Source organism: Pygocentrus nattereri, chromosome 28 (assembly GCF_015220715.1).
Source record: "Pygocentrus nattereri isolate fPygNat1 chromosome 28, fPygNat1.pri, whole genome shotgun sequence".
Classification (NCBI taxonomy): domain Eukaryota; kingdom Metazoa; phylum Chordata; class Actinopteri; order Characiformes; family Serrasalmidae; genus Pygocentrus; species Pygocentrus nattereri.
The window spans coordinates 11,629,676-11,648,330 of record NC_051238.1 but is presented as its reverse complement, the minus strand read 5'-3'; the positions used below and the strand labels follow the sequence as shown (position 1 = coordinate 11,648,330).

Here is an 18,655-nt window from a genome sequence, read left to right as displayed (position 1 = left end):
AATAAATAAAATACTACTATGCCTGATAATAATTATTATTATTATAGTAATCATAATATATAGTAGTAATAATAATAATATTACAACCTTGACACATTCTTGCAAAAACATAAGTAAATATAATTCCTTGGCATATTATCGCAGTCCAAAAAAAGATAAGCATCTCCATTTTTTGTGATTTTTAGTTTTCTGCAAAATTTGAGCGAGGCAGCTGTGCTTTACATTATCTGAACATTATATGATGATTGGATCAACAGAAATGGTCCAAAATTGCTTGTAATTAAATCTGTTTACATTCAAGTAAAGACGTTTTTACCTTCTCCTGTAAACTCACTATTCTTGATATTTGTTTTTCAAGTTTTTCAGTACTCTGTGACCCAGTCAGGTGAGTACATTCAACTAATTCAGAATCTCTGTGTAATTTAGTCTAGAATTAGGTCTGTGTCTGAAAAACCATCAAAAGTATTTTTAACAGAAATCAATTCACAGAATCTCACTTCCACATGATAGTGAACATGCCAGAGAGAAACAAACACTAAATCAGGCCAAAATGTACAATATAGAATGTTTATTGATAGTCTTCAATAAATTATTATCTCAAAACCAACAAAGGTGCAATAATGATATTCCAAAGACATTTTTGAATATGGAGCACTCTCTAAACTTTGTATTTGTGTAAAACAGAAGCACGCCAACATTTAATAATAAGCAAGTAACAGGATGCTTCAATATGAAAAGGAGCTAACAGAATGCACATTCGGATATGAAACAAGCCCTCCCCTTCATAAAATGTCTTTTTTTGTATCTACACATTAGCAAAAGTCCTTCGTTTCGCAACCTCTATAAAAATGTACATGATTAAGCTGAGAATTCCCTAAATGTGCATTTGTGAAAATCAGGGATTGATATCAGACACCAAGCGCCACCAATATTGCAATATATGGCATGAAATACATCTATAATAAATGAATTGTCTATGCAAAACAGTTTGCATGTTCTTTTGAATTCAGATGACAATATTGGCTTATTGCGTTCCCCTAAAGTAGTTTGTAGAATTTATGAAAAGCTGGACATTCAGTAGTAGGTGGACTACTGACAGCCTACCTTTGGGCCACAAAACGTTCAGTCTAGTCTACTAGATATCACAGATATACAAACTAATTAAAGAATGTAAAGAATATAAAGTGTCTTTGCATTATACTTTGCGTTTCTTCAAACAATTTCTTAAAATGACACAGTTTCATGTATCAAGTCTTAGCTCTCTTCAGTCTGATCTCAGAGTTTGTGTTGGTCCCAGGTGGCAGGAACCAAAAAGCTTAACAGCTGTATATATGCACAGCTCTGGTCTAATCAAAGCAGTGCTCGACATCTGAGAATTACTCTTTCCACAATGAGTCACATATACAACAACTGATGATTGCAGATGCTTTGGCCCCAGGCTGCAGAATCAGGCCTATGTGCCTTTTGGCCTTTAAAACACAACCTCCTTAGCCCAACTATACTGTCCTGGGAATGGAGGAACATCTGGTTTCCTTTGGCTATCGCCTGCATCTTGGTGGCGACTCTCCAATCTTTGGTTGTAGGAGTCAGAGCAGTGAAAGCCCGGAGCAGCTCAGAGGAGAAGTGCCCAGGACATGAGTGATGAAGGGTGATGAGGAAAGATATGATGAACACCTCACATCTCTTTACTGAAATAAGGAAACAAAAGAAAAGAAAGTATTAGGAATGACATCAGTGGTTGTCAGTCAATAAAGACTGATTGGCGAGAATCTCAGTGTTCTTTTCATAGTGTACAGTTGGTAAACTAAAGACATCTATAGTGATGTATAACACTAACTAGCAGTATAAAAACGCAGCATGATACATTTATTTGTAAGTACCAGTTCAATATAATAACACAATGTCAAAAAAGAATAACACAATGTCAATTAATCAATTCTGGAATCAAGGTCCACACTTTTTATTACACACTTCTATAACTCACTAACTTTAGCCTGGGGATTTGATGGTTAAACACAGGGCTGCCAGTCGTACAATCTGTATATATATATATATATATATATCAATCATATTTATAATACCCGCGACCCTGACGGAGAAGCGGCTTAGAAAATGGATGGATGGATATTTATAATATCTATAGTAAGTGATGTATCTGTTAGAATACATTATAATCCATTATAATAATATAGAATAATAATAAAATAAAAATCACATTTGTGTTTTTAGTGTATTTTTAAAATAATTCTGACCCACATCAAAATAATCAAATCAAAATTAATCGTGGGTAAACTTGAAATTTCATAATGCACTGAACAGTTTTCTAAATAAAATTAGTTAATTCATTATTAATTTGGTCATAAACATCTTAAAATAACAAGCAGTTATAACAAATATATGAAAAGGGCAACCTTTTGCGGTTGCTTGTCAAATAGTGAGCCTACATTAATCTATACTATAAAAATCGTGATGGTGACTAGTCTTCCTTTGCCTTCTCCATCAGTCAGCATTAAACCTACTAGCTTCATCAGATATAACAGCGCACTGTTGCCCTTTATATCTAAGTTATAACTTGTTATAACTGAGTTTTTAAGGTTTATGACTTTATGATTTTGACCTAAAAAAAAAATTATACATTTATTTTAAGCCATTCCTGAACTCTTTATAAAGTAGTGCTACTATTTGGGGAATGTAAATCTTTGCGATATATGTATACTACCATTCAAGAGTTTACAAGTGCTATTTTTCTGTAATATTAATAATAAAAAAAATCTTGTTGAATTTCTATAAATGTATAGAAATGATGCTGTTTTGATGAAATTACTCTACAGCTTTAAAGGGCTCCAGTAATTGTACTCTCACAATTACCAGTAGTGTACCACAGTAGTGGTAAGAAATGTCAGATTGAACACTACATGATTCCGAGTTGACTGAGAAAGCTGAATAATATCAATAATTAAGCTTTACTAAAGCTTCCTTGTATTAATAAAGCTGAATGCCTTATATTTAAAACTAACAGATAAAATACCAAGAAATTACTATAAACATATAATTACAGTGGATAATTGATCGTTTAATAACTTCTTGGTGTTCCCAAAAAACTGAATGAAATACCTTAAAATACCTTCTGGTGTCATGCTTATATTTCTACACTGTATAAGTTATTTATGAATAAAATAACAGTTATAAATCTGACAAATGAGTCCACAGTAGGTAGACATATACACTTACTAAGTAAACGTCCAGCACAGAGCCATCGTCTCGGTCCATGTCCATGGTGCTTTGCTCAGATGTCAGACAGATGGCGCTGTCCTCCAGTGTAAAGGTAGAACATGAGCCAATATCACATCTGCAACAGAGAAAAACAACAGAATTTATTTTACAGTTACAGAGCATTTGGAGTTTTTTTGCTTTACAAGAACAGTGAAAACTATGAACATTGATAGAAGCATTAAATATTCTTAGGATATTAAGATATAAATAAATAAATAAACAATCTGAAACTTAAAAAAGATGGAACAACTGGCCTTATAAGAAACATATAAACCTTGATCACATACTTCTTTACTGCCAAAGTATGTATCATCTGAGTGCTGCTACTTTAATCCACTAACCATAATATCTTATATCTTCTCCACAATAAATGTCACCTGGATACTGGCCATTTACTTTAGCACGAGAATGTGATTACCTTTTTATGGCCCGCAAAAATGTCTTGAGCTATCGCTACCATAGCAACTAACTTACATTCTTGGAGTAACACATTTCAGTCATCAGGGCTATTCATTAACACAAGTCCAGCCTGGACCCAATAAAACGCTGCCCAGAGCTTAATCACAAAGCAGCACCTCAAATGACAGACCGAAGTTATGTAATCTAACTCACGATTAACAGTGCTGACACAGAGGGGCCATAGACTGTCAGGATACAATGTTCATACAGGACATCTGAATTGCAATAATGTACCTCATATCTGCCAGAAAATATAATTTCAACTTTTTAACCAAAATATGTACATAATTTCCTCATGTTTACTTACTTTTGGCAACAACTGTGTCACATGTTATGTATGATGTGATATAGTAATACATACAGTATGTACATATACAACAGTCTATCAAGTATACACAGTGTTGTGCAAAAGTCAGAGATCACTCCTCACCTGTTTATTATTGTTATATTGTTTATTATTTCCATTCAAATAGGCTACTAAATACAAGTTATTCATTTTTACAGCATCGGGAAAAAATGCAGAAAACATGTTTCACAGAAAATTACAAAGCCTCAATAATTAAGTATAATATTTTCTTAGTATTTAGTGTGTGCATCCTTTGCCTTTATTCCACGTTCCATTCTTTTTGGGAAACCTGCTTTCATTTTCTCAAAGAAATCTGCAAAGGATGTTTTTCTATGGCTCCAAAGTTCAGTCTTAGAAGTTGGTTGCATTTTCTGCTTTTCAGCGACCAAATAATTCCAAACACATTCAGTGATGTTTTTTTTTGTCCATTTCTTTTTCTCAGTGAGGGCTTGTTAACAGCTACTCATCCTTTCAGACCCATTGCATTAAGTTGTCTTCTCACAGTGGAAGGATGGAGAGAAACACCTGTGGATCTGAAGTAAGAGTGGTGCTTGAATTTCTTCTCTCTCTGTCAAAGATGAAAACTGGGGACAGTTGGTGGTCTTCTAGGTCTTCCTTTATATCTTTAGTTATACCTATAGTTTTGGAAATTTTAATGCTCCTCGAAAGCATCTCCTTTTATGGACATGATTTACTAACTGGCCATTTTGACTAGAAATTAAATAAATTAATGGTGCTCAGTGATTTTCGCACAGCACTGTATACTCATACTACCAAAAACAAATGTGGTTGCAATGTATTTATATTAGCCTGTTTAGTGTGGATCTGTGTGTGAATAAAACATCTGTTTGGAGACTCCTGTTTTCCTTTCTTTTCTTTTTTCTTTTTGACCTTCCCCTTCTTTATGCAAGTGGATTATCTAATATCTAACTTCCTCAGAAATAACTTGTATTTAATGCCTGTTGCAGAGTCCTGTGTATTTATTTATGTGTCATTACACCCCATAACAGACCACACTGAAATGCCTATATTAACAAAAGGTTCTAATAACTGCTTTTGACTGGAAAAGGACAAGAGCCCTTGATATGTATTTACTTTTCCAAGTTACAGAAGGACGTGTGTTGTTTGATAAAAGAGAAAAACATTCTACTCTCCTTCTGTTCACCTTGCCTCTGAAAGGCTCAGGCATGCAGTCTGACACCATGTTATTATGCGATGGACGAGCTGTTTGCATTGTGTTAGTTGACAAGGTGACAAAGGCCAGCAACCCTAATGCCACGACTTCCAGGGAAGTGTGGTTTAAGTTGCCTTAACTCCAAATGACATCTTTTGTAACAACCTGTTTCCCCATAACAATACCCTTATTGTCAGCTTCCTCTGATGTCTAATGAAATATTTAGTAGCCCTTTTGATAGCAAACTCCCTGGTAAACAGGTGTATGGCAAAGATGAAAAGACTAGCCAAACCTTACATAATGGCACAAAGCAAAGGGTTGAATGCGCTACAGCGGTTCACTGACCATGTGAAGCGTGTGCACAGGGATTTGCCCAGAGATATGGGTTACTATCTCCATAACGACATGTTAAATATAGCTCTTCAGAAAGGCATTGAAACAGCCCTGCCCTTCTGGTAATGAGTGACGTGGCAAGGGCTGGGGTGAGAATTCCACAGGTGTGTGCGTGTAGGAGGCCAAGGTATCTGAGTGATCCTGAGTGTCAGCATGCTTTGTGGCATGCCAAGTTTGGGCAATGTGTACGTGAAAGGTGCTATACCTGTCATTTGATCTGGCCTCCAAGTATCTATCACTGATGAACATAGAAGAAGAGGAGACAGAGGTGCCTACAGACGATGCCTCACCCAAAGCATGTGTAACAGCAACCAGGTCTGGACGCAGATAAGAGCCGAACACTGAGGAAAAGACAAAAAGACAAGTACTGGTCAGAAAAGTAGTGCCACTGGTAGGGAAATAAACATACTTCTAGGGGTTAAAAAAACATGAGGAAAAAGTATCCATGGCTCTCTTCAGTGAATGAATTAAAAAATCTTTGTCTATCAAGGCTGGTCGCTAATCAGATTTGGAAAAAAAATGTTCAAGTTGTTTATTCTTGACTTGACTTTCTAGATTAAGCTCTTTTCATACCAAAGAAATACATGAAATAAATAAATAAGCATTGACAAATCACATTATCAACCAAAAAGAGTAAGTTAAAGGTGTTATTTGAAGTGATGCCATAGAAGAACCACTTTTGGTTCCCTAGAAAACCTTTCAATACATGGTTCTTCAAGAAGCTCATTCTTGCCCTCAAGGCTTGACATTAAGCTTTGGAATCTGGGTTTTACAGTTCTATGCAGCTGAATCCTGAACTTCCTGATGGGCCGACGGTGGTAAAGACGGGCAACATCACCTCCTCCTCACTGACTCTTAACACCGGAGCTCCTCAGGGCTGTGTGCTCAGCCCTCTCTTGTACTCCCTGTACACCTGCGACTGCTCAGCCAGACACAGCTCCAATGTCATCATCAAATTGCAGATGACACCACAATTGTTGGCCTGATCTCCAATGACAACAAGGAGGCCTACAGAGAGGAGGTCAGCTTTCTGACATTCCTGTGCCAGGAGAACAACCTCTCTCTCAATATCAACAAGACCAAGGAGCTCATAGTGGACTTCAGTAAGTAGAAGAGAGTGCACACCCCCATCAACATCAACGGAGTCACGGTAGAGAGGGTCAGCAGCTTCAAGTTCCTCAGTGTTCACATCTCAGAGGAACTGACATGGAGCCAACACACCACACGGGTGGTAAAGAAGGCACAACAGTACCTCCTCCACCTCAGGCGGCTGAAGAGGTTCGGCAGGAACCCTGACATCCTCAGAACATTCTACACATGTACTGTGGAGAGCATTCTAACAGTCTCCATCACCACCTGGTATGGAAACTACACTGCCATTGAGCCGAAAGCTCTTCAGACGGTGATGTGGACAGCCCAGCACATCACTGGGGTTCAGCTCCCAAATCTTTTGGATTTATACACCAGCTGCTGCCTGAGGAAGACCAGGAGGATTCTAAAGGACTCCACCCACCCAAGCCACTGTCTGTATGCAAATATGCACCTTCCCCCTGCTTCCCCCAAATGCTGATTTGTGTAAGGTGTGGGTTTCAATGGATTACTGGGTTAAAATAGCATGAACAAGACATTGTACGGCCTGCTATGGGCTTCAGTAAATATGGCCCTTATATTTTACTACAGTTTCTATAGTCTGTGCTTATTCATATAGAACTTAGGACCAATGTTGCTATTCTTGGCACATGTGGATGCAGCTGGTAGTGCCAGTAGGAAGATGCTGAGTGTGTTGATCTGCCTTTGCCAGCCTTTAAAGAAAAGATCATGCTACACTAACCTTACAAAATATGCTGCAACAGGAATATGAAAGGTCAAAAAGGAGAAGACAAAACTGAAGCAAAATCCACAGCCCTTAACTTGAACTCCATACTGCGGCTCAGCGCATATTATTTCTTAGAGTTTGAGTTAGTGTTGCATAAAATATTAGTCATTAGTGTTCGATTCCAGAGAAGAACTAGAAACTGTGTGAATAAAAACCTATTACTAACCACTTTTAGTTCAGGATTTATGTCTTTTAACCAATTAAAATGTAAGGGCCCATATTTGTACCCACACTTACCCAACATAACTTATGTATTAGTCTTATAATTATTACTGAATAATTTATAGTGGTAACTGAATAATAAATAATAAGATTTAAGATTAATAACTCAATAGTATGCATGCAGTTTAAGGGTCATCAGTTGTGGATTATCAAATATTTCATCCAAATCCTGGTTGAATTATTTATCTTTTGATAATGTCTTGTAATAAAACTAGAGCATAAGGAATCTTAACTCATGATTTCCTAACCTTGTCCGTCCAGGCTTGCCAGACTGCGAGCTCCGCTGAGCCGGTCAGGCCTTTCGTCCACTTTGTCCTCCTTCTGGGAGGACAGCAGCTCCTGAGAGGAGGATTTGAGAGGGACTATGGAGTTACGTGTCCTCTTAGATGGAGAGTAACGGTTTGCTGCAGTGAAAAAGAAACAGAGAGAGAGAGAGAGAGAGAGAGAGAGAGACAGATGGAGTCTTTCAGTGGAGAACCATCATTATTAACATTCCCAAAGCTTCTGTCCTAAATTAGCTGCAACATTTATGATGTAACTCTCCTCCATTATCTTGTGCCTCACCACAAATAGGTGATGAAATCCTATCCCCCAAGCCCCATATCACAACACTGCATGGAAATGAAGCTAAATTCTACCCTAACTGAATTCAAATCTACAGAGACGCATTTACTTAGTTCTACACTTTAAAAAAATGTGTATGGAGTTTGCTTTATTTAAAGATGTGCATCATTTCCACATGAACAAAAAATATGTATTACGTCAATACAGTTATCTAATTAGCAAATTCAGCTACTTTCAGGTGCATCCAATGCTGATACAGGCCAGAAAAATGGGATGCTCTGAAACTTAAGGTCACCATGCCCACACCCGAGCATCTGCTAGAGGGGCATAAATCCCCCAGCATCAGGCTGTGGAGCAGTGGAACTGCATTCTCTGGAGTGACAGAACTGAAGATGGAGTTGAAGTGATCCAGAACTAATAATCCAACATAGTATCTGACCTCACTAATCCTCCTGTGGCTGAATGCAAATCAAATCCTTACAGCAATGTTCCAACATCTAGTGTAAAGCTTTCCCAGAGGAGTAGATGCTTTTACTGCAGCAAAAGAAGGCAAACTCTCTACTAACAGTCTTGATTCCAGAAGAAATGCTTGAAGAGCAGGTGTCTACAAACATCACGGCGTGAACTGAAAGGCAATTTTGTTGACATACTATATTGTATTGATGTGGAAATGATGTACACATTTGTACTATAAGAGAAAATCATTTTTCTGCCTAACTATGCCCGGTGTGGGAGCACCACAGCATCGGCAGCAGAGCAGCACCATCTGGGGCAGTGGGGAGGTTAATAGCCTTGCCCAAGGGCACAGCCAGGTCATACCCAGTCAGGCCTGGGATTTGAAACTGCAAAGTTTCCGTTTTTGGCTCATCTCTCCTACCACTAGGGTTTTTAGTCTGGTAAGTGTGACTTAGTAAGGGTGACTGATACCTACACTGTTTGTTACACAAATACGTCATTCCACACTAAAAAAAAAAAGTGATGCAAATCTACAAAGGATCCATGTGTTTTATAAGATAAGTTCCCCTTAGATTATTTAGCTTGATGATGAATTTTACACCTAAACAGTAGTTTGTTGGGGTACATTAATTCATATTTATAATTTCCACATTAATAAAATGCATTTGCTAAAGATAACTACTGACAAAAGTAAGCAAAACAAAATGCACATGGATAATGACACACACATTTGAATCATGGATGTTCAATCCTAGGTGATACAGCTTAAAAAACAATGAACAGACAAAGCTGTTCTACTGCTGGTTTCAACCTGGACACTCACTCTGAATCTTCCGGAACACTCTGGTGCTCATGAACTTGAGAAATCTGTTTGCATAGAAGCCCGGCCGGTGCACGGACACCGTATCCTACGGATATTAAAGGGAGAGAGAGAGAGGATTTAATCAACACTGCAGATTTCATAATGCAGCATGAACAAGGAAGCCTCTTCATAAAGACGCAGGCTAATCTGCACCCTATCAACTTACACCATCATAGACCAGGGCTTTCCACGAGTGTTCCAGCTTCTTGATAAACCTTGGTGGAAAAAAACAGCACAGAGGGCTTAGTTGGTACTGTAAGAGCTTACATAAAAACTCTCGCACACAATCATTTCCTTTTAATCTGCAAGCACCAAGTAGGTAAACACTGGGTAAATAGCACAGTCTGCTGGATACTAGACCCCTGATCAAAGTCTTATGACACTTTAGAATGAAGTAAGCATATGATAGGTATATTTGCAGAGCTTTGTTTTGTGTTTGATGCTATTTTGACTAGTCATGACTAGGTAACAAAGGCAGGCAGTGCTTTAGTACAGTAGAGGGCACAGTTTACCTACCTGTATGACTGCAAGATGTCGATTATTCCCAGAAAAATCAGCAGCTTCTCACCCCTGTTGGTTCTGGCTGGAATTCCTCCCATTCTAAAGAAACAGTAAACATCGGTTTATCTGTTAGCTTCTACATTTCACCAAAAAGAAGCCTTAAAAATCCCACATTTTGGTGCCTGATGTTTACTTCAAAAGCTAACGTAGCTAATATGTAATGAAAACTTAGCTTCCAGGCCAAGGTCATCATAATCTTACCTCAGACCATGTCAAGCTGTTAAATAATCACAAATAGACTTGCTTCTTTGATCGCAAACACTGTATAAGGTACTGTTATCTATAAAATGGACAAAAGTATGGACTTCATTCAGGCTTCAAGATGTTTGCAACTACTTTTGTCCATTTTTATAGATACCAGCATGGCCTACATTGACAGATACAACACAAGCAAGTGTATTTAAGATACCTTAACAATCCGAGGTGATTTTAGGCTAGTGTGTGGCAATTCAGGTGTACTGTTGGCATGATGCTAACTGGCAGGATTTTAACTTCCTTGTTAGCTCCATTTGGCTTGTGGCTCTGGTGTGAAACTAAAGAAGCAAGCTTCAGAGACTAAAACCTTCTTGCCTGTCTACATTCTGAGTAAGTGGAAAACTGTGTATATTAGATTTTTCACTGAACTATCACATTAAAAGACACCTACGTGTCATCAGTGGTTATGGCCTCGGCTGCCTTGCCATCTCCCTGGATGGACTCCATGGCAGTGGAGTAAAGGACTCTTTGGCCTACAGGACGCTTTCCATCTCCCCCACTCACATTTCCGTCTCTATGGTTCTGATCCAGCACATGAACTCCCAGCAGCAGACTATAGTCCATTATTTTAAAGCTTTCTAGCACCTGGACACAGCACACAAAACACATGCATGTTAACAGTAATGCTCACATAACATATAACATCTGTTATGTGACATATTAGGGATGTGTAACTGCTAAATCATTGCTATTGTGACAAATTACATCATAAACATGAGTAAATCAACTTCATAGCTCATTAAAATGATTTTTGACCAATTATTAAGAGTCTGTAAACAACAACAGCCAATGTACAGTAATTGTATAAACTGCATAGTAACAAGCAGTATTAGAAGTAGTAGCAGCTGACTGGGTGTTAGTCCATTTTGCCATTATCTTTAATTAACTTGTTTTAGCATCATGGATATGGCATGTAACTAACTAACTAACTGACTGACTGACTGACTGACTGACTGACTGACTACCTACCTCAGTCAGACAGTCATTCATTTACTCACTCATGTTTAGCAGGCTAAAGACTCTCCACAAGGGGGCACTACTATGAAGCTGCTTTTAGTACCTCACAAGAGTGGTGCTTCACATCAATGACACTTTGTGTCCTTTAAATGTGGCACTACATTTTGCTGGTGATTTTTATCTCGATTTGATCATTACTTCACAAACCTCAGAATAAATTATTATCATGAAACATTATGCATCAGGAAAATCTTCAAGTACCGTAATGTCACAATCTTAACACACATTCTCATTAACATAACAAATGCAGCACTGCATGAGGCAGCCGTTCAGTATTCCAGCAGAGGCATGAGGGGGAAGCATTTTTGCCCACGGGGGGCACTCCGTCACGGCTGAAACAATGTGCTGAGTGTTTACGTTCTGTTTTTCTCAGCAGTGAGATCAGCATAAAGTGGGGGAAGAGAAAAACTGAAGCAGCCATGGCAGACCAGGCAGGAAAAGCAAGACATTTCCCTGCTGTGAATCTGGGGTGAAACAAGTGCATAAGTCACTGTGTGTGCAGTGTGTGAGTGTAACACTTAATGACTAGGCAAATTTTCTTCAGAACATCCTGTTGTCAAACTGTGGAATATTACAGAGAAAAATGAATTTGTATGAAGGTCAGTTAAAGATGTAAAATCAGTCAGTGTAATAAAAAAATAAATCAACACTGTATTAAAAAAATGGAAGACATAACCAAGCTATTGATGTTCTACATGCTTTTCCCCACTAATTTAATACTATTTATGACAGATCTAATCAGTTCAAGTGATAATTCTTTGTCTTATTCTGCAGTTTGCTTTTAGCTATCTTTTAGCATGTTTCACCTGTGATCATTTTTAGCCTAGTTGTTGAGAACATAAGGTGTCAGCCTGGGAGCTTAAACAAAACCAGATATGTACTTTATCTATTAATATGCTTGGTGGGCCATGTGAGCAACATAGTAGTCCATTTACAGCAGAACAGTTTTAGTAACTGATGCATTAAGGCACAGTTCAACTGCTGTTGGGCTGCCATAGGTTTGCTTATACTGAGTATTTTATTATGGCTCTGAATTCGGTTCAGCCAATCGATCACAGGAATCAAAACTATCTGTTTTCTAAAACACATTAATTTGTAGGTCAATGCAGCAAGATTCGACTCTATTCTAGATTATTTTGAGACCATTTCTATCGGTCCATTCATCATGAAATATTGAAATGTTCACACAATGTAAAGGGCAGCTGCTGTGCTCAATGTAGAAAAATAAAAATGTAATGAATTATATGGTTTTGATACAACAGTGACGATATTTTGTGTGAACATGTGTAGGCTGAGTTATGTATTAAAGGAGAGAATACTTTGACCTCCTTCATGACTAAAGCACTCTCAACTTGCTCTTTCTCAAAGTCCTTCACGTGTCCAAAGTCTCCTGAAGACTCAGTCTTTCAACTGAGCACACAGAAGTGAGCGCAGGGCATACAATTTTAAAGAACTGACATAATTTAGATTTTGTGTCCTATTATTGAAAAAAGTGATACATTGCATTTACCTAATTGCAAAGTGTAAATAACTGGAACACTGGAAATAACTGGAAACTAAAAACTGGAACACTGAAAAATTGTACTGGTGTAATATATTTTATTTGTGTGGAAATGATGTAGACATCAAGCGAAGCCAGTTTTTTTCAATGATGGAAATGATGTGTTTTTGCAACAAACAGTGTTGCACACTCTTAATATGTGATGTATATGTCATCTAAGATTTGCCTTAGTGGAATATCAGAACGCAAAAACATACAAAAATGACCCAAAACAAAAACACAGCCATTACATCATCGCTAGTCAGTCACCCTTAATGCTAAGGGCCAGGTTCCCAGGCCCAGAATAAGCCAAAATCTAAACTTTAGAGTTTCAATGATGCATTGCGACCAGTAATGCAGTTTAGTTCAAGACTTGGCCTAATCCATGGAATCCGAATTCCTGCAAATCCTAGAACTGGTCATAGATTGGCTACTCTTCTAATGCCACACCACAGCAGAGAAATGACATCATCTTATGTAGGGAAACCCATGTCCATCCCAAAAGAAGTCACGGAAGATTTTATTATGTAATAAGTTTCATCAATTAAGTATATAACTATTACTGTAATTAGCACCATGACGCAGACATCAACATGAGTGACAGGCTGACAGTTCACTGCTCTGTGAAGTAATTATCTAATACCACATCTAACTACGATGATCATTCTGAGAGCTCTTCAGAAAGATGAACTGAGCTCTGAATAACACACTGAGCATTGATTTTATACACTTCTGACATAAACATTGACATCTGGACTGGACCAAGTGCATTCTCCATGTCAGTATCAATGTTATGCAAGGATGGTCCAGCATAGAAATTAAGAGTGGTCAATTTTCATGGATACACAGTGTAGAGCAGCGGGGGTCAAACTCAACCACTTAAAGGAGCATATTTAAAAACATCTAAACAAATCTGTAGGCTGGAGAATGCCTATGTCTTCATTTCATTTTTAAACAAATTTTTGTTTGCTAAATATGCCAATTTGTCAACAGCTACATTAGTTACAGGAGGTAGGATTTTTAAACCTATCTATGTGTTGCAAGTACATTCATTCTTGGGATTCATTTCCAATCTGCTGAGCTGAGTGTTTATTTTGAAACGTAGCTGGTGTATTTAGTGATATGATTAGTGTGAATTTATGCAGAACTGTATTTATTTATTTTTTTTCTGAAATTTTGTAGAAGAGAGTAACTTCTGTTCCATAGATAGGGAGGGGTGGAAAAGCACAATGCGTTGCAATACATGCTGGGGATTGTAGTGCAGCACATTGTGAAATGGACTAATATTAATAGAAAATCTGAACAATTTTGCATGGATAGAATTGTGCTGTAAGCCAGGTGTGGCTCACAGGCCTTGTGTTTGACACATGGGGGATACAGATTAGATAATAAACAGTGCTGCAACAGGCTACAGATGGTAATTGTGATGCAGACAGTAAAATGTAAATGCTTACAAAGTGCTCTTATATGGTAGGTGTGTCTGAAATGGACACTAGTTACAATGTCCAGCCATAAGGTGTATATTATGCGTCAGATCACCATACAGACTGAAGTTTAGAGGCAAGACAACTTTTTTTCTATACTCTGCCTTTGTGCTATAGCTTTTGTGCAATTCAGCCACGTATCTGTATGTGAACTAACAAAATATACCAACTAGACCCAAACACTTTGCGAAACTTGCTAGTATTTCAAAGGCCACTTCCTAAATTTCATCAAAGCTGACTCTCAGTAAACCTAGCCTACACAGAAACATGTAGCGCACACCATGTTCCTGTACAAGAAAACTACTTAGTTTGGAGGTGAAGACATTTATTGACTTAATTACCAACATGGTATACCATCTTCAATTTTCTTTGCCAGTTAATGCATGTAGAAATAATTTTCGCCCAAAGGAGGTTGCATGACCATGTATTCAGAATTTACATATCCAAAGAACTAAGAAAAACCAAACACAGGATCCTGGCGAGGAAGGTTAATGCCTGCTTTGCATGCCATACTCATCCGGACATTTCAAATGGACTCCCTTTGAATAGACCACAGAAAATTATCCTGATGTTGTTTTGCATCCTCTCTGTGGCAGGTGCAAAACTCCACATAGGGATTAGTGCTATGACAATCCTAGCAAGACCAACAAATAATTGTCCATTTAAAGATTACTTACAGTTTCACAGTGCTATTCCTCTTGAAACCAAATCCATTGATAACAGTGCTAGTGAATATGGAAGTTGCTAAGCATTTGCTGAATGGGCTAAATCTTTATTGTGAAAATCTTGTTTATATATACACAGCAAAATGCTTAGAGACAGACTCAACAGACAGTACAGCTGTAAATTCTGCTGTACGCATGCAGAAACAGGTCAAGCAAGATTGCACTCTGACTATTCAAGATTTAGTCAGCAACGTAGACAGCAGGTAAAAATAACTGCTGAAGAACTGGCTCTTGTTCCTCAAGTTTACCCAGGGCAATTAAAGTTGGCCAAAAAAAAACTGGCCAAAAGAGGAAACTTTCTGTTAAGCCTGGAAAACACGCTGGTAGAGTTATTAGTAGCTTGGTAGGCCATTATGGCATCATTACATACTGGGAGCCAGGTAGAAGCTATGGTGTCTACTCACAAACCCATTACTGAACAACAATCACCAGGAAGTTCTGCTAAATGTACTGGACTTGCAAAGGGGTGGATTACCAACCAGACCGATTAGCACATGCCCAGGGGCAATGGCCACTCAACTAGCATAAGCCATTTTAAAAATCAAAGACAAGCCACACAACATAAGAAGACATCAGGCAGTTAAAAATACATGTGATAATGAAGGTCTACTCAGAGAGTTTCAGTGTTTTAAATGACAATCTGGTGCTACACAATTACTGAAAAACAGCAAGATAAGTGTTTATTGCCGTGTGTTGTGCCCATAGTGAAAGTACCAGTGTTGAAAAGATTTATTAAAAACAATGTAATCATTATGATAACACACTCCCAAAAACGATGGCAATTTGCTTCACTATAATGAAAATGCATCCCCAATCCTCACTTTCTACAGCTATACTCTCATGCAGTGGTGCTTTGACTTTGTTTTGGAGTTATTTCACAGAATGCATAATTCACTGAAGTAGCTGGCCTGCAGTTTGTACACTCTGCATCTTAGTTGGAAATTGAAATTTAAAGAGGTTTTGGAGATACATATATACGAAAAGGTTCTTCCCTAAAGAGCTACAAGTGATATAAGATAAGATAAGATAAGATAAGATAAGATAAGATAAGATAAGATAAGATAAGATAAGATAAGATAAGATAAGATAATCCTTTATTAATCCCACAGCGGGGAAATTCACAATTTTTGGAGTTTGCAGTAAGCCTGCCTCAGAGGTTTAAAGTATGGAGACAATGTGATAGCAGCAAACAGTCCTGTCAGACACGGCCCATAAAACAATATTTATACTCACTATGCTCCATATCACAGGACATACAAGATTTAATGTATGCAAGAGGGAGGAAGAGAGAGAGAGAGAGAGAGAGAGAGAGAGAGAGAGAGACGGTGAAGTCTGGAAGAAAGAACAGAGGAAAAAAATTATATAAAGTTTATGTGAGAGTGAAACTGGTAATGAGAGACTGTGTGATGAAGAGTGTTTATGACATTAAAATTCCACATATGGACCATCCTAACAAATTAGCTCGAACTGTCCCATAGCCAAGAAAAATGTAAAAATCAATGAACCACGGATTATGTTATGATCCTATTTGAACCAAAAGTATTAACTGTCATCTGTAAATATATAACTTTCTATTTGTGACAAAACCCTAACCTCTATTTCAACTTGTAAAAAAATAAGGCTTAAATATCTTACCATTTTCCATTTTTTAAACAATCATTTTGATTTCTTTTACAGTGAAGATTCAGAATCATCATGTTTAATTTTTTAATAATAATAATAATAATAATAAACACATTATTTTAAAATGCTGTCCCATGTTTTAATGTCACTATCGAAACACAAAGAGTTTCAGTCCTTAGGTTGAGCCTTATTAGTGGTAGTAGTGGGACTGCATCCTTGTTTTGAAGCAAATATGTCCCAAAGTCTGAAAATCAGTGGGTCACTACTGAAGCACATATTCTCTCTGATATTATCATTTTATCTGTGTACAAGTGTACAAGCTGTGTTTGCTGCTCAAGTACTGGCCAGCGATTTGGAATTATGCTCAAAATGAGCCATAATTTGTCAATACTGAGAGTGTCACTACCGAGACCGTCAATACTAAGGCATTTGGTAAAGTTTCAGCAGTTCTAATTTTTTTGGGATTAAAACTAAGGTATAGGTTATATTAAGGTATAGGTTCACTCAAAGCAAAAGGATTGTAGTTTAAAGTCCAAGTGTGTTAAAAGTCTGAAATGGGTTTTCAAGGCTGACTTTGAACCAATTCGATGAATGATCCCTATAGACTGTCGTTAAACTTGTTGTGTGGGGGTGATCATGTACTCTGTGTTCAGTAGCATGCTGTGTGTGTGTGTGTGTGTTTCTGCTTTCTGTCATTGTTCAAGCACAGGGGTGCAACATGCTTACTCAGGAGCAGTCAGCAAGATTTCTGCTTAGAACATACTTCATCACTTCACAGTGAACAGGAAACTATAACAGTGAAAACTTCAGAATGAATAGGCTCGAGCTGCTTATAGGAATCACCCAGCGATTCCCACATAATTCAGTTGCAAACAAGAAGGCCATACACTGAGCAAACTAACAAGTCATGTATAAGATACTGTAACCCATTTAATTTCATGGGCTAATAAGTGGGTCCACTTTTTTATTCAGCTCCTCTTTCATTATTTGTAAGTTATGTGTTCATTTCATAGCAGTTAAATAAATATATATTGTCTATATTGGTATGTCAGTTTTTTATCACATATTTTTTAAAGTTAGCAGTGCAGAAAAATAAAGAGAGTTACGTCCATGATAACATTCTATTCCATAAATAGTTATGTTGGCAGAAATACCCTGTTTAATGTTGCCTTCAGTGTCCTTTCAAGAGAAGAAAAGGGAACAAAACAGTCCAATCAAAACAATCTTTGTCCGGATTGTAGAACAGCAGGTTACCAATGGATAGAAAGTTGGTTCATTAACTTAATTAAATCAAACTTAACTATAAGTTGATACTGTCATTTGGAAGATATTGTGATACTGAATTGTATCAGTAATAGATCAGAATCTATATTTCCATACTTTTTTGTGCTTTTTTTGACTGGGGTTCAACATCAACTTATTGTAGATTTTAAAGGGGAATTTCGCTGATTGTTTAAAATGTCTGCATAATTAAACAGTTAGGATGTAAACAAAATAACTCGGGGTGGACTGATGTGAAATGCTCCATTCTAGAGAAACTTACAGAGTCAGTAATGTTCACATTGGTGGTGATGGCAACCAGACGTCTGAAGCATCCAATGCCTCTTCTTTAAAATCCATTCATGGTGAAGAGGTACATGCAAGGCACAGTAAGGCAATATACTACTAAAAGAAAACATATCACAGCTGTTAGAATAAAACCTTGTTTCTCCATTTTTCTCATTTTTGAGTTTTGGAATTTTTTTTTTTGGAAAAAAAAGTCTGGCTCCATTGACTTACATTTAAAGTAGAGTATGTTTTACCTTCTCCTGTGAAGTTCTCATTT

The 18,655-nt window shown here is 37.5% G+C and overlaps 1 protein-coding gene across 2 annotated transcripts in view; it reads right to left on the bottom strand.

Moving 5' to 3' along the window:
• Positions 1-553: 553 nt before the first annotated feature.
• The window catches only part of pip5k1bb (phosphatidylinositol-4-phosphate 5-kinase, type I, beta b), a 60,829-nt gene continuing 42,727 nt past the window's right edge, over positions 554-18,655 (bottom strand). For both annotated transcript variants that reach the window (XM_017685022.2, XM_017685021.2), the window contains exons 8-15: positions 10,833-11,026; positions 10,142-10,225; positions 9,792-9,840; positions 9,587-9,671; positions 7,992-8,147; positions 5,851-5,986; positions 3,232-3,349; positions 554-1,688 (exon numbers count right to left, since the gene is read on the bottom strand). In XM_017685022.2, the coding sequence (XP_017540511.1) occupies positions 1,686-1,688; positions 3,232-3,349; positions 5,851-5,986; positions 7,992-8,147; positions 9,587-9,671; positions 9,792-9,840; positions 10,142-10,225; positions 10,833-11,026 (825 nt within the window). In that variant the 3' untranslated portion in view covers positions 554-1,685. The remainder of the gene's footprint in view (positions 1,689-3,231; positions 3,350-5,850; positions 5,987-7,991; positions 8,148-9,586; positions 9,672-9,791; positions 9,841-10,141; positions 10,226-10,832; positions 11,027-18,655) is intronic.